At 37.0% G+C, this 21,735-nt stretch overlaps 1 protein-coding gene across 4 annotated transcripts in view; it reads right to left on the reverse strand.

Annotated features, from left to right (window-relative positions):
* Positions 1–687: 687 nt before the first annotated feature.
* Positions 688–21,735, reverse strand: part of SGCG (sarcoglycan gamma) — a 127,307-nt gene continuing 106,259 nt past the window's right edge. For 3 of the 4 annotated variants that reach the window (XM_036074309.2, XM_036074310.2, XM_036074312.2), the window contains exons 7-8: positions 3,626–3,749; positions 688–1,498 (exon numbers count right to left, since the gene is read on the reverse strand). In XM_036074309.2, the coding sequence (XP_035930202.1) occupies positions 1,325–1,498; positions 3,626–3,749 (298 nt within the window). In that variant the 3' untranslated portion in view covers positions 688–1,324. Of the gene's footprint in view, positions 1,499–3,625; positions 3,750–21,483; positions 21,614–21,735 lie in introns of those variants that run through there. The other variant, XM_036074315.2, reaches the window with a different exon arrangement.

Raw genomic sequence — 21,735 nt, forward strand, 5'->3', positions numbered from 1 at the left:
CTCAGTTCTGAGACCGCAGAAAATGAATCTGAACTCGTGTTTACAGTTATAAATCCTATAAATAGAAAGTTGCAATGCTCTTGGTCCTACCACATCTTGTGCTACTTGGAGATCCTAATTATAACAACTGGTAAAACACCCAAGCCAAACCAAACCAAACTCACCAGTCTTTGTGATGACTGGCACTTTATAAAGTCAGTGAGTGGCTTACACAGGCTAGCCTGTTTTCATAGGTTCAGTGTGTCCTATTTGACTTACATAGCAACACATACGACCAGTTGGTATTAAACCTACTTTCAAAAATGAAGAGAGTGATTCTATGAAGTAACATCAAGTCTGTTACTTTGTGTAAGAGGTAAATGCACAGGCTGGGCCGTTATGAGTCCCACCACCTACTAGCTGTTTGATCCTGGTGGACTTTGGTTTCTTCACTTGTCAAAGAATATCATCCCATCTACACAATTCTCACGTAGGCTGGTGTTTGGATGGAATGAAACAACATACCAGAGATTTTCGAAATGAAAACAGCTGTTCACATGTAGGGTCACATTTCAGTTTAATTTCACTAGCTACCGCCTGACCTTCTGACTTGTCCTAGCTGAACCTTTTTTAATTACCAGTAACTTGGGGGAAAATATTACCTCAAAGCGCTGTTGTGGGGATTAAAGAAAGGAAGACAAATTGAAGTTTGTGAAAAATGTAGGTTGATTTTTATTGCTTATAACTGTATATAAAGGAAACATGATTAGTTTTGTATAATTTATTCCTTTGACTACATACTGAAAATCAGATCAACCCAAGTCCCCTCAAAACCTGAAGATTTCTTGTGAAACCTGACACACTTTGCATTAAAATGAGAGAACTTGTGGGTTGGAGTGATATAGTGGAAACACCACATAGAACTTTGGGGGCATTTTAGTATTGACCAATGCTACTTTTATGGGGAGTTAGATAGTCACGTTGAATAGCATAAATTAATTCCACACAGCAATTCAATATTCCATTGCAGATTGATTTTCTACAAGAAAGAAAAAGAAAAGTCACAATGGCTTTGATGAAAATAAACCTAGTGGAATAAAGACTTTCTTTTTTGTTGCTATCGCTAGACTTTTGTGTCTAATATGTGCACACCATTTCTGAGATCATGGATTTTCATCAGAACACCTTCACTGGTACATTTTTCTGAGTTCCTTTTGAAAGTGTGCCCTCCTACTTCCTATCCACCATCCACCAGGATGTCAAGTTGCTTGGTGTGAAGGCTTGAGGTCGGCATCTGTAAAGCTCAATGAAATGAGGCAGGTGCTCCGTGGAAGATGCAGGTGGTTTAGAGACAGATGTGACTGTTTTCGTGGCATGTGGTACCCACGCCAGCCACAGACAGATAAAGCTTCCCATCTGGACACACACAGATTTCATAGAGTCTTTGTGAGCTGCCGGCAGCACCCTGAGTCCCCTGAACCAACTTGGGTAAACACACAGTTTCAGCATCAAGCACAAGCTGTTTGGGAGAAAACGAGAGATGAAGTGGTAAAGGAGAATGGACATGATAGTGTGAAACTCATATCTCAAAATGCTCCAAACAGATTAGTTTCTTCTCTGCATAGAAAATGAAATAGGCACCTTAAGACACTATCAGAGTCTTTTAAAGCCTATTTCTATTTTCCATTCAGGCAGGGGCTTAATAATTCCTTCTCCAAATTGAAGTCTTTTTTTTTTTAACCCATTGTGCTAGTTGAGCTAGGAAGATTTATGTGCTATACTAAAAATACATTTCAGAATTATCTGAAAAAAAGTTTTAATTCACATTTATCTTGTGACCTATTTTGACTTTATGCTAAATCACCTTCTCTACCCCATTAGGATAAAGTACAAGCTGCAGAAATAAATTCATCTTAATAATTTTTACCTGTGAATGTTGGAATTTCTGCTGATTTTGTTTTCCTATGAGAGGCAATTAACTTCATCCTATTAGCTGCCAACCATTTCCCTAACTTCTCTTAGATGTAGAAAAGCAGTAGACACACAGACTAAAAAGCCAACTAAAATTAAATGAAAGCTATTGGGGTTTTTGTTCCTATAACAGCTTAGTTACACTGAAATGTAAACAGATGGCCATTAATTGAGGTTTGGAAATCTTTTTGGGAATGAAGAACTGTCCCACTGAGTAGCCCAATTTTACCCATGCCAGGGCGCTCCTTATTAGAAGGAATTAAAGCATGTCATGGACGGGCATAATGTTGTGCCTTGCAGATAATTTTGGACTCTTCCTTTATTTTCCATACTCTCATCCATGAACTCTACTCTTTTCTTAAACTGATGCTTGCAGTCTGTACGCCCTCTTGGGAAGCTGACCACTGCCATGGGCAGCAGTGGGTGGAAAAATATTAAAAGCAAAGCTTTACCTTGTGGTCTGGGACACTGTCATAGTAAAAGAAATGAAATATGTATTGTATTTTTTTTTTTTAAACACAGAACCTACTTACGCTATTGTCCAGAGCTTTGGGTTCTGTGGCTAGTTGGTTTTCGCTAATGTGCTTTACCTTTTCCTTGTTGGCTTCTTCGCTTTCCTTTCTTATGGTTAATCAGTGACTTTGTTTTCTAGTTGTTATTTTTTTATTGCTCTTCCAGAAAACTCTAGTCACTGGCAATCCACATACCCTTTCCTTGCTCACCTTCGTTTATCTTTATAGGAATATATATCTTATGGGAAGCCAGATATCCCCACACTTTGAACTAGCTTCCAGTAATAAGGGACATCAGCTTATGAGTCAGGCTATGTGCTACTATAAAAATGGCACCTTATTCACGGAAATAAGTGAGGCTATTTCAAAATTAAAATTAGCATATTTTTTTCAAGGTAATATATTTTAAGTATGCAGTGACATTATAATTTAGTAATGAGATTCCAAAATGCTTGACTTCCATTTTTGCATTTATCTGCTCTTGGCATCATAACTTCTTCAGTTACAACTTGAAGGGGCTTCACCGGATGTCTTTTATATTCCACTAGCAGCCTGCCATTGGACGGGTCCTGTCCACACTCATGAGCTGCCTCTCATGTCCTCCATTTGCTCCCTCAACCACACCTTCCTCTTAATATCAGATTAATATAATAATTTCAAAATGTTGCCACCCATATTACCACATTGCTTTCTCACAGCACTGTGACATAGTTAAGCAAATATTATTTTCCTTATTTGACAAATGAGAAGACAGGTCCAGGTCTGGAGAGGCCTGTTAGTTTTCCTGAACTCAGATGGGTAATTCATGAATTTATCTAGTACTAGAACAATCAATGTTGAGTAGCAAGTTCTCTACTGCCTCATTATGACTGGCTTATATCAGCGATGTTTTATTTCTGGACTTGAAGTTCCAGATTTTATCCTTATTGTGGTTGACTTTTAAAGCTCTTATTTTTCATATTTAATTTTTGTTTAAACATAATTTGATGTGAGCAAGCATAGGGTTCGAGGCAATAACCAATAATGGTTGTCATTTACAGGTAAGTCCCAGTGACTGCCATATTGAGAGAAGTTGGATCAGTAGGTAATTGAAGAACTGATAGTCTCTATCTGCTCTGAAAGTCATCAGGACATACAACAGGAGCTTCATATACCAAACTCACCATTCCATCACTACTTTGAAAAATGATATCCATTTGAGAAAGAGCCTCAATTTTCCCAGCATGAGCTTTAATATGAACACCCTTTGGGGCATCCATGCTTAGACTCCGTGTGGGGGATTCTAACCTGAAATGAGGGAAAGAAGCAACAAAAAATAGTATTAAAAAAAAACTACCCCAGGAATCCCTCATTGAATGGCTTTGCGTAGAAAATACAATTAACAAAGCATATAGTATCATGATGTCATTCTTGAATGCTAATATAGTGTACATTCTTTATCGATAAATCCAGAAATAATGTGCAGTAAAGAAATTAACTTCCCATCAATAAGAATCTACAAAATTAGTATCCTCTAAAAACAGATAAAAACATTACACAACTCTACCCCCAACATAGTAGTCTCAGATGGCAGGGTTAAGCACTCTGCATATCACACCAGACGAAAATGCAATTTGTGAATAACTTGGTAAAACTTTGTAGTGAAAACACAAACCTGTCCAGGAAGAAGACAAACTTAAGGGTAAGACATTCATTTGCTACCTCTTCATAAAGTAGAATGTAAGCTTAGTCTTTAGGTTTTGTTTGTATTTATTTATTTTTTAATTTAGGAGGATTACAGGGCACATGTGAAGATTTCTTTTGGGAAAATACTGAACTGTTAGGGTTGGGAAACAGAATGGAGACTGCCCCAGCTGGCTTTGTTTTTGTATAATTTATCAGAATCTCCTTGTGACTAAGTCAAACATAGAGAACCAGGAGTATATGGACCAGAGAAATTCTATTTGCTTCTGCCTGAAAAATACTAAATTTCCACCAGGTGGCATAACATGATCACTTGAAAGATTTTTCAGCTACTCTAACCCAACCCAACCTGACCCGACCCAACTCAACCCAACCCAGCCCAACCCAACCCAACTCAACCCAACCCAACCCAACCCAACTCAACCCAACCCAACCCAATCCAACCCAACCCAACCCAACCCAAGCCAACCCAACTCAACCCAACCCAAATCAACCCAACCCAACCCTACCCAACTCAACTCAACCCAACCCAACCCAACTCAACCCAACCCAACCCAACAATCTGAAAGGCTGATTTGATTGAAATGTTTAAAGATCAATGAAGTGGAACAGGATACCAAACAGTGTGTAATTCTCTCACAGCAGGTAAGATTAAGAGTAGGCATGGGTAGGAGAGAGAAAGCAGAGTGGCTCCAGAGGAAAGAAGTACCTGGGTCATTGATTTGCATTTGAACTGACTGAATATTTATTCAGTAGATGTTTAGCTCAGAGGAATTGCTGCCTTTAATTGGCAAGTTTTTGTCTACCACTATTTGTTACAGAAAACAAAGTTTCATTTTCTTACGTACATCTTAATATGTAAAATTTGATCTGTTGTACATTTTGAAATTTATATTTACTTTGAGTACAAGGAAACACTTAGAGACATTTATAGAACTTGTCAGTCAAATTATGTTAAGCTTAGGTTATGGGGAAACGCTTAGATACATCTAGATGATTTGGTCTGCTGATTGCCTGCCCATTTTGCTAGTTGTCTACATTTTTCCTGTCTGGATTGATAGGAAAAAAGGGGAAAGGGATGGGGAAGGAAAGGAAGGGAGGAAGACATGTAAGCAACTTGTAGAGGTCTGGTCCATTTCAGGCAATCCATTTGTAAATTTGAAGATCCTAGGGAAGGTGAGTTTGTTTCAAAGATCAGTCATCAAACAACAAAATAACCTCAATAGGACTAACTACTAGTTTTAAACCATATTATAATATGGTGCTTCTGGAATAGCAAATTTCTTCCCCTTTGTATCATTTCTAGCCTTGAAGATGAAATATGTCAGTTCAGCACAAGTTGGGACACATTTTATCAAAAAAGGTTGTGATTAGAATGCTCTGAAGTATACATTTTCATGAACACACTGAACAGCAGTCAGATATAAAGCAACTCAATTTTTTTCTCTTTTGTTATATTTTAGTTTGCTAGTTAGATATCCAACCCTTTCTTCAAATATGTGAATATATAAATATTTACTCATGACTTATGTGAGGAACAAAAAATTTTGAACTGTGACCCAGAAATATACCAAATAAATAAGCTGTGTGTTTATACACACACACACACACACACACACACACACACACACACACACACACATATATATATACATATATATATATGGTATACTTGCCCTTTGCCCATATTCACTTTTGCATTTAGAGAATATAACTAGTCAAGCATGTATGATTGTAATAGTTATTGCTCATGATTTTAAGCTCTTTCAGGCTTACAGTAAGTCTAAATTTTGTAAATAGGATGAGAGACTGGGAAGCATAAATACAAATTGACAAGAAAAGCTGGCCTAGAGGCAGCACTGGCCAAATCATGCAAGGACTAGATTATGTCCACTGTTAGGCCATGCTGACCACTAGACTATGTTAACTGTGTTGGTCTTTAATCTAAAAGTGTGCGGAATAATGTATTTAGTCATTTAACCCTTATTTATTAAGTCCCTATCATGTGCTTTTCTAGATTTGTAGAAAAACAGTAGCAAAAAAGGCAGACAGGCTTCCTGCCCTTAGGAATCTAACATTCAAGAAGCTTAAAGGATGTAAGCAGAGGAATAACAAGATTCCATTTTTGCTTTAAAAATATCACTCTATAGGGGTGCCTGGGTGGCTCAGTCGTTAAGCGTCTGCCTTCGGCTCAGATCATGATCCCAGGGTCCTGGGATCGAGCCCCGCATCGGGCTCCCTGCTCTGCGGGAAGCCTGCTTCTCTCTCTCCCACTCCCCCTGCTTGTGTTCCCTCTCTCACTGTGTCTCTCTCTGTCAAATAAATAAATAAAATCTTTAAAAAAAAAAAAAATCACTCTATAAAGACCTGTCAAGACAGATGAACAGATGCAGAGCTCTGCCCTCAGCCCCCACTTACATATAAATGCTGGATAAAATACAATAAAAAACATTAAAACAGATACTAGGCATAAATAACAACAACAAAAACAAACCCAGAAAAACAAAGGGCATTTTCATAGTGCCAGAACAGAAGAAACTCGTAACCAGAGTGATGAGTGGGAGTTGAAATGCTGGAGCCCTTGGAGGTAATGGGCAGATAAATGCCTTGTGGTCTGGTATTTTAAATCTCTACAGGGAAGGAGTTGTGGCCAACTGTGGGGGGCATGGGAAGAGTGTTTGGAAATGGGCTCTGGGCATACAGATGGGAGTTGAAACACAGTACGATAAGAACCCTAAAGCAGGCTGCTCTTTCTGGAATGTGAGCAGGAAGTCTTAAATCATGCACTATTGTAGAAGCCAAATCCACACACTATTCAGGCCTTGTATCAGCCCAACCTGAGAAATACCTGTGAACGCTGGCTTCAGAACAGTGCCCCCTGCAGGACCCTGGCAGAAGTGAGTGGGAAACTGACATTAAAGGCAAATGTTAAAAGAGTCCCGGTGAGAACTGCACCTAGATGAAGGGCCAAAGAGGATGAGCTCTCAGACAGAATTTTCAAACCACATGGGAGAATCTGTCAACATGAGGAACTAGAGATAATAGAGCAGTCAGAAAGGGACTAAGTTTAGAGCATCCAAAGAGATAAATTAACACTCACAGAACAAGCCCAGAATAGAAAAAGAAAGATTTAAAAACCAGGTAAGTAGAAATTAATGAAATAAAAAAATTAAAGTCTTCTGGTAGACTGAATAGTAGACATGCCATATATCAAAAGAGAATAGGACACTGTAATGTAGATTTGGTATTTCTGTGGGAAAACAAGAAATGTAAAATTTGAAATGCACAATTAATGTTTTTAAATGCATAAAATAAAGTACAGAATTTCAAAGGAAACTAATGACTTTTAAATACAAATGTAAACATTACTTAAATGGGTGATATAGCAATTTATGAGCTTACTTGTTAATTAAATAAGATCTGGCCAAAGGGCTTACAACTACTATAATTTCAAAGTAGTAGAGTATGTAATGTATTTTGAGATACTTGCTATAACCTTCATGTGATATTAAAGTATCTCTGGCTTCTACAGATTAAAAAGTCAAAGAAACTGCTAATACTACTGTGGTTTGTTATCTCTCATTTATAGTTGAAGGGATGCTAAATTTCAATTAGAGGTCAGTGAAAATGAAGGATTTTTTTTTTTCACATTCAAAATCATTAACCCACTAAATTCTATTCTTGGACACGGGGATCCACAGACCACAAGTTAAGAACACCTATACTCTAGAGAATGAGAAGACACAGATATAAAGAGGTAATGTTTAATCATTTTCCAAAATTGAAAAATAACGTGAGTTCCTAAAACTGAAGAGGTATATTGATACCCAAGTACAAATTAAGACATATCCAGCACCCAAACACTTTCTGGTAAAACTGCAAAACATTAAGATTATGAGAAGGTCTTAAAAGTATTCAGAATGAAAATCAAATTGCTTATTTACCAAAGACCCAAAAGTAATGAATAATATCTTAAAAATGCCAGTGTAAAATTATTGTCAGTCTAGAAATATATCCCAACTTAGCCATCTTTCAGCTATGAAGGGACTAGACATCTCAGGCCCAGAAGGAAAAGTTTATTGTCTATACAGATCATCACTGAAGAAAGTACTTATAGAAACTAAAACCAGAAGAAATGAGTATTTTGGAAGAAGCAGTGATGGACATTAGAAAAATCAACACAGCGTGTGGGTAAAGCTAAATCTTTATTGCCTGAAAAACATAACCAGAGAGATGAGTAAAAGCAAAGTTGAAACAAAACAACACGCAAACCGAAATTTGGGTGGGAATAACTTTCTAAAATTTTGGTATAATTTGAAAAGAGAATGATAATGACAAACTTAGAAAGTATTAATTTATCTCCATGCATATAAAATATAAAGGATAATCATTAAAAGAATGAAACCAGAACCACTAGAGAGAAATATGGCAGGGAGAATAAGGAGAAGTTTAATAATCGAACCAAAGGTCAGAAAGAAGAAAAAATGAAAAGAAAAAGCACAGTAAATTAAACATGACACCACAGAAATATGTCAAATAAATCAGTGATCATAATAAATATAAGTAGTTAAATTCACCTATTAAAAGTTAGAAACCTTACTGTAGGGGATAAAATCTCAAATCCAGAAATTTAATCCCTAGAGAAACAACTGAAACATAATAATACACCCCACATGAAAAAGCAAATCTGGTTGGATTAAAGACCTAAATATGAAAAATGAAAGTGTTTTTGAAAGAATTCACTTCCTTCGCTAATGCCCAAGCAGTGGTTTCCAATATATCAAAGTTCCTAAGGGTTTATTTTCACTATTCCATTATTGGATGAAACTTTCTTTCATTTTTTTTTTTAAAGATTTTATTTTTTAAGTAATCTCTACACCCAATATAGGGATCGAACTTACAACCCTGAGATCAACAGTCGCATGCTCTATCGACTAAGCCAGCCAAGGTAGTCCCCCCAGCATTTTACTTTCTGTTATTGGATGCAACTTTCAACCCCTCAAACTGTTTTTACTTCTGAATTGACTAAATATACTATATTTTGTTTTGATATTTTATGATTTTTTCTTTTTTCTTGGAACTGCTAGAATTAAGGAAGACCAGCCACACCATAAACTGTTAATTACCATGAGGCACAAATTGCTTTCATTGTTTAAGTAGCTTCAAGATGGTAACCTGTGATAAATGAGAAATAAACACTTGGGATAAGAAATGTGATTATGCAAGCTGAGAGCAATCAATGCTTCATTTGTTAATGGTGCATTTATAGACACTGATTTTTTTATCAGTGAGTTGTTTGAAAAAACACTGAAACAGAAGGAATTTAATTCACAAGATACCATTTCAGACCATGTATTTATACAAATACATTTGAAAACCATGATTAAATTAGTAATTTCCTAGAGAAATACAGGTGATCAAAATGGAACTTTATTAAACGTACAGGTTTAAAAAGACAAATTGCCGAGCAAGATGGCGGAGGAGTAGGAGACCTGGATTTCGTCTGGTCTCAGGAATTCAGCTGGATAGGGATCAAACCATTCTGAACACCAGGAGATCGAAGAACAGAATAGCAGCAAATCTCTGAACAGAAAAGTGACTACTTTCTGGAAGGTAGGATGTGCGGAGAAGTGAATCTGAGGTGATGTTCGAGGTGATGTTCGGGAGGATAGACGGCGGGGGAGGGGGTCTCCGTCAGCTGCTTCTGGCAAGTGATAGAGCCGCGGAGCACAAAATCGGAACTTTTAGAAGTTGACTCAGCTGAGGGAGGTCGCTCCAGTGGCTAAGCGGGGGGTGGAACCCTCGCGGGACAGTGTGGTCTCAGGACCCTCGGGGTCACAGAAAGACCAGGGGTGCCTGAGTGTGGCAGAGCTCCCAGGTATTGGAGCAGGGAAGCCGGCTGCAGAGGCCCGGGCTCTCAGCTCGGGGTTGCCATAAACCGTGATCCGCGGCACAGTCGGGCCACTGCTCCTCCAGCAGGGACCCAACAAGTGTTAGATCCAGGGAGACTCCCCTTCCTCCCCCGGGAGGAGCAGCGCGGGAGCGCACCGCAGGGATCTGCTGGGTTTGGAGACTCCACACGGGGTCGGGTGCCAGAGATAGAAATGCTCAGTCACAGGCTGGGTGGGCACGGAGTGTGGCCGGAGACCAGGGAGACGGGAGTGACTGACTGCTTTTCTCGGCTCACTGAGGAGCGGGGCCCTGAGTTCTCGGCTCCTCTGGGCGGAGATTGGGAGGCCGCCATTTTCACTCTCGGCCTCCAAGGCTGTACAGAAAGCTTGCAGGGAACAAAAGCTCCCTAGAGCAAACCCGAGCAGATTACTTAGCCCGCCCCCGGCAACGGCGGGGCAATTCCGCCTCCAGCAAAGACATTTGAGAATCATGGCAACAGGCCCCTCCCCCAGAAGATCAGCAAGAACAGCCAGCCAAGACCAAGTTTACCGATCAGTGAAACAGCAGAACGCCACTGCTAGGGGAATACTGCACATAGAATTCATGGCTTTTTTACCATGATTCTTTAGTCTTTCAAAGTTAGTTTTTTTTTTTTGTCTTTTTTTTTTTTTTGAATTTTTCTTTTTCCCTTTTTCAACCAACATCTTATCAATCCCTTTTTTAAAAAACATTTTTATTTTTCATTTTTAGAGCCATATTCTATCCCTTCATAGTAGTTACCCTTATTTTTGGCATATATATATATAAGTTGTTCTCTCTTTAAAATTTTGAGATAGTTTCTTCTAACAGATCAATATACCCTAAATCTCTAGTGTATGGTTTTGTTCTACTCTCCTGATTACATTCTCTCCCCCTTTTTTTTAAATCCTTTTCTTTCTATTTCTCAAACAACTTCTTATCAATTCCTTTTATAAAATTTTTTATAATTTTCATCTTTACATTCATATTCCATCCCTTCATCATATCAACCCTTATTTTTGTACATATATAAGTTTTTCTTTCTTTAAAATTTTGGGAGGCACTTTCTTCTAAAAGACCAAAATACACCCAAATCTAGTGTGTGGCACTGATCTATGCACAAGCCTGATCATATTTGATCATATTCTGTTTTTTTTTTGTTTTGTTCTGTTTTTGTTTGTTTTTACCTTTTTCTTTTTCTTTTCTTTTTTTTTCTTTTTCTTTTTCTTTCTTTCCATTTCTTTTCCCCTGGCTTGAGGTCTTTTCTGATTTGTTTAGTATGTATTTTCTGGGGATGTTGTTACCCTGTTAGCATTTTGTTCTCTCATTCATCTATTCTCCTCTGGACAAAATGACAAGATGGAAAAAATCACCTCAACAAAAAGAACAAGAGGTAGTACTGATTGCCAGGGACCTACTCAATATGGACAGTAGTACGATATCCGATCTAGAATTCAGAATCATTACTTTAAAGATACTAGCTGGGCTTGAAAAAAGCATGGAAGTTATTAGAAAAACCCTGTCTGGAGAAATAAAAGAACTAAAATCTAACCAAGTCGAAATCAAAAAGGCTATTAATGAGGTGCAATAAAAAATGGGGGTGCTAACTGCTAGGATAAATGAGGCAGTAGAGAGAATCAGTGATATAGAAGACCAAATGATGGAAAATAAAGAAGCTGAGAAAAAGAGAGATAAACAACTACTGCAGATCAATATACCCTAAATCTCTAGTGTATGGTTTTGAGGGCAGAATTTGAGAGATAAGGGATACGATAAGATGAAACATTAGAATAATTGGGATCCCAGAAGAAGAAGAAAGAGAGAGAGGGTCAGAAGGTATATTGGAGCAAATTATAGCAGAGAAATTCCCTAATTTGGGGAAGGAAACAAGCATCAAAATCCAGGAGGCACAGAGAACCCCTCTCAAAATCAATAAAAATAGGTCAACATCCCAACATCTAATAGTAAAACTTATGAGTCTTAGAGACAAAGAGAAAATCCTGAAAGCAGCTCGGGAGGAGAGATATGTAACCTACAATGGTAGAAACATTAGATTGGCAACAGACCTATCCACAGAGACCTGGCAGGCCAGAAAGGACTGGCAGGATATATTCAGAGCACTAAATGAGAAAAATATGCAGCCAAGAATACTATACTCAGCTAGGCTGTCATTGAAAATAGGAGAGATAAAAAGCTTCCAGGACAAACAAAAACTAAAGGAATTTGCAAACACGAAACCAGCCCTACAAGAAATCTTGAAAGGGATCCTGTAAGCAAAGAGAGACCCTAAAAGCAACATAGACCAGAAAGGAACACAGACAATATACAGTAACAGTCACCTTCCAGGTAATACAATGGCACTAAATTCCTATCTTTCAATAGTTACCCTGAATGTAAATGGGTTAAATGCCCCAATCAAAAGACACAGGCTATCAGATTGGATTAAAAAACAAGACCCATCAATATGCTGTCTGCAAGAGACCCATTTTAGACCCAAAGACACCCCCAGATTGAAAGTGAGGGGGTGGAAAACCATTTACCATCCTAATGGACACCAAAAGAAAGCCGGGGTGGCAGTCATTATGTCAGACAAATTAGATTTTAAGCCAAAGACTGTAATAAGAGATGAGGAAGGACACTGTATCCTACTTAAAGGGTCTATCCAACAAGAAGATCTAACAATTGTAAATATTTATGCCCCTAACATGGGAGCGGCCAATTATATAAGGCAATTAATAACAAAAGCAAAGAAACACATCGACAACAATACAATAATAGTGGGGGACTTTAACACCCCCCTCACTGAAATGGACAGATCATCTAAGCAAAAGATCAACAAGGAAATAAAGACTTTAAATGACACACTGGACCAAATGGACTTCACAGACATATTCAGAACATTCCATCCCAAAGCAACGGAATACACATTCTTCTCTAGTGCCCATGGAACATTCTCCAGAATTGATCACATCCTAGGTCACAAATCAGGTCTCAACCGGTAGCAAAAGATTGGGATCATTCCCTGCCTATTTTCAGACCACAATGCTTTGAAACTAGAACTCAATCACAAGAGGAAAGTCGGAAAGAACTCAAATACATGGAGGCTAAAGAGCATCCTACTAAAGAATGAATGGGTCAACCAGGAAATTAAAGAAGAATTTAAAAAATTCATGGAAACCAATGAAAATGGAAACACAACTGTTCAAAATCTTTGGGATGCAGCAAAGGCAGTCCTAAGAGGAAAGTATATAGCAATACAAGCCTTTCTCAAGAAACAAGAAAGGTCTCAAGTACACAACCTAACCCTACACCTAAAGGAGCCAGAGGAAAAACAGCAAATAAAGCCTAAACCCAGCAGGAGAAGAGAACTAATGAAGATCAGAGCAGAAATCAATGAAATAGAAACCAAAAGAACAGTAGAACAGATCAACGAAAGTAGGAGCTGGTTCTTTGAAAGAATTAACAAGATTGAGAAACCCCTGGCCAGACTTATCAAAAAGAAAAGAGAAATGACCCAAATCAACAAAACCATGAATGAAAGAGGAGAGATCACAACCAACACCAAAGAAATACAAACAACTGTAAGAACATATTATGAGCAACTCTATGCCAGCAAATTAGATAACCTGGAAGAAATGGATGCATTCCTAGAGATGTATCAACTACCAAAACTCAACCAGGAAGAAATAGAAAACCTGAACAGACCTATAACCACTAAGGAAATTGAAGCAGTCATCAAAAATCTCCCAACAAACAAAAGCCCAGGGCCAGATCGCTTCCCAGGGGAATTCTTCCAAACATTTAAAGAAGAATTAATACCCATTCTTCTGAAACTGTTCCAAAAAATAGAAATGGAAGGAAAACTTCCAAAGTCATTTTATGAGGCCACCATTACCTTGATCTCCAAACCAGACAAAGACCCCATCAAAAAGGAGAATTATAGACCAGTATCCTTGATGAACATGGATGCAAAAATTCTCACCAAAATACTAGCCAATAGGATCCAACAGTACATTAAAAGGATTATTCACCATGACCAAGTGGGATTTATCCCTGGGCTGCAGGGTTGGTTTAACATCCGCAAATCAATCAACGTGATACAATACATTAACAAAAGAAAGAACAAGAATCATATGATCCTCTCAATAGATGCAGAAAAAGCATTTGACAAAGTACAGCATCCTTTCTTGATCAAAACTCTTCAGAGTATAGGGATAGAGGGTACATACCTCAATATCATAAAAGCTATCTATAAAAAATCCATAGTGAATATCATTCTCAATGGGGGAAAACCTGAGAGCTTTCCCCCTAAGGTCAGGAATGCGGCAGGGATGTCCACTATCACCACTGCTATTCAACATAGTACTAGAAGTCCTAGCCACAGCAATCAGACAACAAAAAGAAATCAAAGGCATCCAAATCGGCAAAGAAGAAGTCAAACTCTCACTCTTTGCAGATGATATGATACTTTATGTGGAAAACTCCAAAGACTCCACCCCAAAACTGCTAGAACTCCTACAGGAATTCAGTCAAGTGGCAGGATATAAAATCAACGCACAGAAATCAGTGGCATTCCTATACACCAATAACAAGACAGAAGAAAGAGAAATTAAGAAGTCAATCCCATTTACAATTGCACCCAAAACCATAAGATACCTAGGAATAAATCTAACCAAAGAGCCAAAGGATCTGTACTCAGAAAACTATAAAATACTCATGAAAGACATTGAGGAAGACACAAAGAAATGGAAAAACGTTCCATGCTCATGGATTGGAAGAACAAATATTGTGAAGATGTCAATGCTACCTAGAGCAATCTACACATTCAATGCAATCCCCATTAAAATAGCACCCACTTTTTTCAAAAAAATGGAAAAAATAATCCTAAAATTTGTATGGAACCAGAAAGGACCCCACATAGCCAGAGGAATGTTGAAAAGAAAAGCAAAGCTGGCGGCATCACAATTCTGGACTTCCAGCTCTATTACAAAGCTGTCATCATCAAGACAGTATGGTACTGGCACAAAAACAGACACATAGATCAATGGAACAGAATAGAGAGCCCAGGAATGGACCCTCAACTATATGGTCAACTAATCTTTGACAAAGCAGGAAAGAATGTCCAATGGAAAAAAGACAGTCTCTTCAACAAATGGTGTTGGGAAAATTGGACAGCCACATGCAGAAGAATGAAACTGGACCAGTTCCTTACACCACACACCAAAATAGACTCCAAATGGTTGAAAGACCTAAATGTGAGACAGGAGTCCATCAACATCCTAAAGGAGAACACAGGCAGCAACCTCTTCGACCTCAGCCACAGCAACTTCTTCCTAGAAACATCACCAAAGGCAAGGGGAGCAAGGGCAAAAATGAACTATTGGGACTTCATCAAGATTAAAAGCTTTTGCACAGCAAAAGAAACAGTCAACAAAACCAAAAGACAACTGACAGAATGGGAGAAGATATTTGCAAATGACATATCAGATAAAGGGCTAGTATCCAAAATCTATAAAGAACTTATCAAAGTCAACACCCAAAGAACAAAGAATCCAATCAAGAAATGGGCAGAAGACATGAACAGACATTTTTCCAAAGAAGACATCCAAATGGCCAGCAGAGACATGAAAAAGTGCTCAACATCGCTCGGCATCAGGGAAATCCAAATCAAAACCTCAATGAGACACCACCTCACACCAGTCAGAATGGCTAAAATTAACAAGTCAGGAAATGACAGATGTTGGCGGGGATGCGGATAAAGGGGAACCCTCCTACACTGTTGGTGGGAATGTAAGCTGGTGCAGCCACTCTGGAAAACAGTATGGAGGTTCCTCAAAAAGTTGAAAATAGAGCTACCATACAACCCAGCAATTGCATTACTGGGTATTTACCCCAAAGGTACAAATGTAGGGATCCGAAGGGGTACGTGCACCCCAATGTTTATAGCAGCAATGTCCACAATAGCTAATCTGTGGAAAGAGCCAAGATGTCCATCGAGAGATGAATGGATAAAGAAGTTGTGGTATATATATACAATGGAATATTATGCAGCCATCAAAAAGAATGAGATCTTGCCATTTGCAATGACGTGGATGAAACTGGAGGGTATTATGCTGAGCGAAATAAGTCAAACAGAGAAAGACATGTATCTTATGACCTCACTGATATGAGGAATTCTTAATCTCAGGAATCAAACTGAGGGTTGCTGGAGTGGGGGGTGTGGTGGGAAGGATGGGGTGACTGGGTGATAGACACTGGGGAGGGTATCTGCTCTGGTAAGCGCTGTGAATTGTGCAAGACTGTTGAATCTCAGATCTGTACCTCTGAAACAAATAATGCAATATATGTTAAAAAAAAAAAAAGAAAATAGCAGGAGGGGAATAATGAAGGGGGGAAATCAGAGAGGGAGACGAACCATGAGATCTGATGGACTCTGAAAAACAAACTGAGGGTTCTAGAGGGGAGGGGGGTGGGAGGATTGGTTAACCTGGTGATGGGTATTAAAGAGGGCACATTCTGCATGGAGCACTGGGTGTTGTGCACAAACAATGAATCATGGAACACTACATCTAAAACTAATGATGTAATGTATGGTGATTAACATAACAATAAAAAAATAAAAAAAAAGAAAACATACAAACAGACCCACATGCATAGGGAAATTTAATACATGATAATGGTTGTATTTCAAATTGTAGTGACAAAGGTAGATTTTCTAATTATCTAATTGTTGGCACCTCTGTTTGGCTGATTGGAAAAGAGAAAATTAGACGCAGACCTCACACCTTATACTTCACACAAGAATAACCTCTAAATGCATTAGGGATCTACAATGTATTTTGATATAGAAGGGAAAGCCAAACCACAACGGGGCTGACAAATTCCTCTTTCTGTAAGTAAAGTTTAAAATTCAGATTTAATGAAATAAAAGATTAATAATTTTGAGTATATAAACATTAAAAATTAATAGAAAAATGTTAATATTCAGAATATATAGTATATTTTTAATCACTATAAATGTGTTTTAAAAAGTAATTAAAGAAGCAAAGAAGATGGAGTCAATTCCAGAAGCAGCAGCCTTAATAACAGAATAAAAATATGAAAGATGCTTAACCACACTAGTCGCCAGGGAAATGAAATGTAAAATAACACAAGATCACACTGATCAGCACGAAAAAGGTCATAAAGTCTGACAGTGTGAAATGCTGGTAAAAGGTGAGGAAAGAGACTCTCAAACCACTCATGGAATTATAAATCAGCACAAAGCACTTGGAGAGGCACACTGGCCAAGTCTGGCTAAGTTCAATACGTTCACTTCTGAAACCCACACTTTGTGAAACTTGGTAGAATAGCCAGCCCAGAGCAGTGCTCTTCAAGGCTGTCCTAAAAGAGTGAAAAACTAGGTGCCCATTACCCATTTTTAAGTTAACATTGTGTTTTACATAAATTTAAGTATTTGCAAAATATACCATTTCTGCGGCCTTATAAACACTGTCATTTTGAAAGAAGACTCATCACTTTACAGTGTATTTGATGGAATCTAAAAAATCATAGAGAGTTGATACCCATCAACTTTGGGTTATGACCCAGTATGTTAAAAATTTTTTGCTTAAATTGTCCAGCTTTGATTGGGAACTTTTTTGTTTTGTTTTGTTGGTTTTGTTTTTTTTGTTTTTGATTTGGAACTTTTTGATTGGGAACTCTTTCATTTGGTTCCTGTGTCCTTTTGATGATGTACCCTTGTTGTTTCGATTTTTGAGCGCATCTTATTCGCTGGTGCTACAAAATGCTCCAAATTTATCTTTTACATTCACTGCCCCAGTCCTAGAATGAGCCATTTCTCTGAAGAATCCTGATTCCTTTTATTGCAGAATGGTATGAGAAACCAAGTACTGGTTGCCACTGATTTTATTTTAATTACTTGATCTCTCATTTCTAGAATTTCTATTTTGTTATTTTCCAAATCTGCCATCTTTATACGACTTTGCCTCATCTTTATATTCAATTTTTTTCTTCTTTGAGCATTTTATTCATGTCTGTTTTAAAATCTCTCACTTTGCTCTACTACTTAGAGTTTTAGGGGGTAACTTGTAGTGGCTGCTGATTTTTTATCTTTTCATTATTATTATTATTATTATTGTAGTAAGCTCATTTTTAGCAAGGATTGTTTTCCATAGATGTTTTTATGTCATGGGTAATGGGATATTTCTTTGCTGTAGTTTGACTTTAGTGTAGTTAACATTAATTTTCCAGCTTTGAGCTCTTATACAATGAGGTAGTGTGGATTTAGTCCTCTGATCTTGGCTGAGCAAAGGCCTATCGTTCATGATTTCTTGTGGGTAACCCAACTCATGGCCCAAGATGGGTTTGCAGCATCTTTAGACTACTAGGCAAATTGTTTCAAATATCTTTCATGGGGGCCAGTGTTTACAGGGTATCTCAGTCTGGGCATTACACACACACACACACACACACACACACACACACACACAGAGCTATGCCTTAGTATCACAGTCCCATAATATACTAAAGTCCCAGCTCCCAATCTCTATGACATCCTGATATCTCCATGAATACCCTGGCTTTAGATTTCACTCTGCTCTGACAATGAATTTCCTCTTTGTTACTGGGACCTAAGAATGAGTTTGTCTTGGTTTCTAGTTGAGCAGTATTTACAAGTATTTGAGCAATATTTATAAGTATATAATATGTATGATATATACTTATAAATATAAGTATACAATATATGTTATATACTTATAATATATCCATAATATTATAAGTATACTTATAAATATTATTAGTATACAATATATACTTATAAATATTTATTCATTTGCTTATGTATGTATGTATGTATGTTTTATTTATTCATAAGTAAACTGGTATTTACAAGTGTTTGAAACAGGAGCAAATGTTTCCATGTCCTCTCATTTTACTTATTTAATGAAAACACACACCTATATTATTGACTATGTGCTAGGCATCATTTCAAGGAATTTACAAATAACTTACTTAATTGCCACCACATCCCTATTGGGTTGCAGGGGGTTTACAGTTTACCCTGTGATATTAACATCTACTGATTTCCTTAAGTTTCAGTTGCTTCCTTCTCTGTGACATCATCTCAGATTACCCTGGGAAGATTTTATGCTTTTTCTCCTATGCCCTCACTATATTTTGGACTTTCATCATAGCAAGGAATTATACTGTTTTAACTTGTTTGCATGTTTCCTTTCCCAACAGACTTTAAAATCATTAAGGGCAGGATCCATGCATTTTATCACTCTAGAACTAGCAACCATTCCAGTACATAAACATGTTTAGTATATTTTTGCTGAATTTTTAAAAAAGAATGAATTATATCATGTACGAATGAAAAGTAGCATGTCAGAATGAAGGAAGCATATCAGACTTCGTATTTTTCTTGTGAATGATTTTGCTATAAGAAATGTAGTGGCATCTAGCTTAAATACACATTATCTTTCTTCTTAAAGAAAATAATAATTGTCACCCTTCTATGACTACCATCTGAACAAATATCAAAATTTAAACTTGTGGGTTAGCCTGGTGATGGGTAGTAAAGAGGGCACAGTCTGCATGGAGCACTGGGTGTTATACGCAAACAATGAATCATGGAACACTACATCAAAAACTAATGATGTAATGTATGGTGATTAACATAACATAATAAAAAAATAAATAATTTAAACTTGTGATATTTAAACATGTATATTTCAGAGATATATTTATAAATGCATAATGATCTCAACTCTAAAAAATCCTTATTCATTGTTTTCAGGGGATTCTAGAATCATTTTTACTTTACTCAAGTCAGGAATAGTAATGGTACTAGACTCAGAAATATAAAGTGAAAGACAGTTTATGGTAAGAATTTATAGAAGAAAATACAAATATCATATAATCATTTAGAGGAATCTGGTTGTAAATCAAAGAATAAATCACTCAAGGGTCCACTTAGGTGGTGAAGAGAATACACCCAACAAACATGGACTTTGGAGTCAGAGCTGAATTTGAATAATCCGTTGGCTACTATTTATTTATTTGTTTGTTTATTTATTTATGCTACTTTTTAATCTTTGATTAGAACATGCTGCTATCTAGATCTTGGTTTTCCTCTTTTATACAATGGGGATAGAGTTGCTTATTTTTAAGGTAGAGTTGATGATTAAATAAGATAAATTATGGGACAGTGCACAGATCCTGGCAGTTGAAGACATTCAGTACTTGTCAGTTCATGCCTTCCATCCTCGCCCCATTCCTCCAGGATTTTTTTACAATTTCATTATCTTCTTGATCACTTTGCCTGTAACACCTGGTTTATGTGACCACCCCCCACTTAGTACCACCTTTTAGAAAGCAAGAGGATACTCTTCTGCCATTTCTTTTTTAGCAAGGGCCTGCTGTTTAACCAGCAGATTATACCCTGATGGGACAACATAAGATAAAGGGTTTAATTTTGAGATCCATATATTTTAAAACAGTTAAGTAAATTACTTCAAAAAGGAGTCTGGCATCTCTACAATTTATATTATTTTATAATTTCAAATTGGTTTTAATGGGATTATTTTTAAAGATATTGAATCATTTTTCTATCCTGGAAAAATAAAATGTTCTTCTTCCCTAACTATCATAATTCTGTAATATTGATCTTGTGATCCTTTATCAAAAATAATGAAATTGTTCTAATGTAATTAGAATCACAATTTATTTTCATGCTGCAAATGTTCTCTAAGTGGGTAAGATGAATTGAACCCTCATTTGCTTTTAATTAATATTTAATTAGATATTAAAGATCAGAGAAATGCTTAATTTTCTAACTTTTATTCCATTTACTGTGATTATCTACTTGGTATGATAATGATAATAAAAATGATTATTTGTATTCAACTTTCAGTTTACAAAATACTTTTAACCTAATAGCTAATTAAATCTTTCCCAGAATACATTGAGATATATGTTACTATCAACATTTTATAGATGAGAAAAATAGTTTCAAAAGGTAAGTTTGGCCAAGGTCACAAGGCTTCTCTGTGTAAAGCCAGGACTCCTTAATTTCCTCTATTATACATAATATATTAGGATGTTAATTGTTCTGCATATATTTCCAGTTCAAATACTGAATGTAATTTTAAGGGCTACCTTAGATTAGATACTTGTTTTTAAAAAATAGTATTTGATTTTGTTATAAAATATAAATATAATATTGGAATAAACAGTTACAGCAATAAATGTCACCCAGCAGTGCATTGATAAAGTAAAGTACACATAGGCACACAGAGACTTCTATAAAGAATACATTTACAATCTGGAACTAGGTGATTTTATATATTCTGACATTATGTAAAGATATAACAAAGGTTGAGGACATTATGCTAAGTGAAATGAGCCAGTCACAAAGTACAAATACTGTATGATTTCATTTATATGAGGTGCCTCGAGTTGTCAAATTTGTGGAGACAGAAAGTAGAATGGTGGTTTCCAGGTTTGGTAGAGGTGAGAATGGGAAGTTGTTTACTGGCCACAGAGTATTAGTTCTGCAAAATGAAAAGAAATCTGGAGATGGAGGGTGGTGATGGTTGTACAACAGTGGGGATGTACTTAAAATACTTTCTTGAACTGTACACCTAAAAGTGGTTAAGATGGCAAATTTTCTGTT

The sequence above is a fragment of the Halichoerus grypus genome, chromosome 4 (assembly GCF_964656455.1).
Source record: "Halichoerus grypus chromosome 4, mHalGry1.hap1.1, whole genome shotgun sequence".
NCBI lineage: Eukaryota > Metazoa > Chordata > Mammalia > Carnivora > Phocidae > Halichoerus > Halichoerus grypus.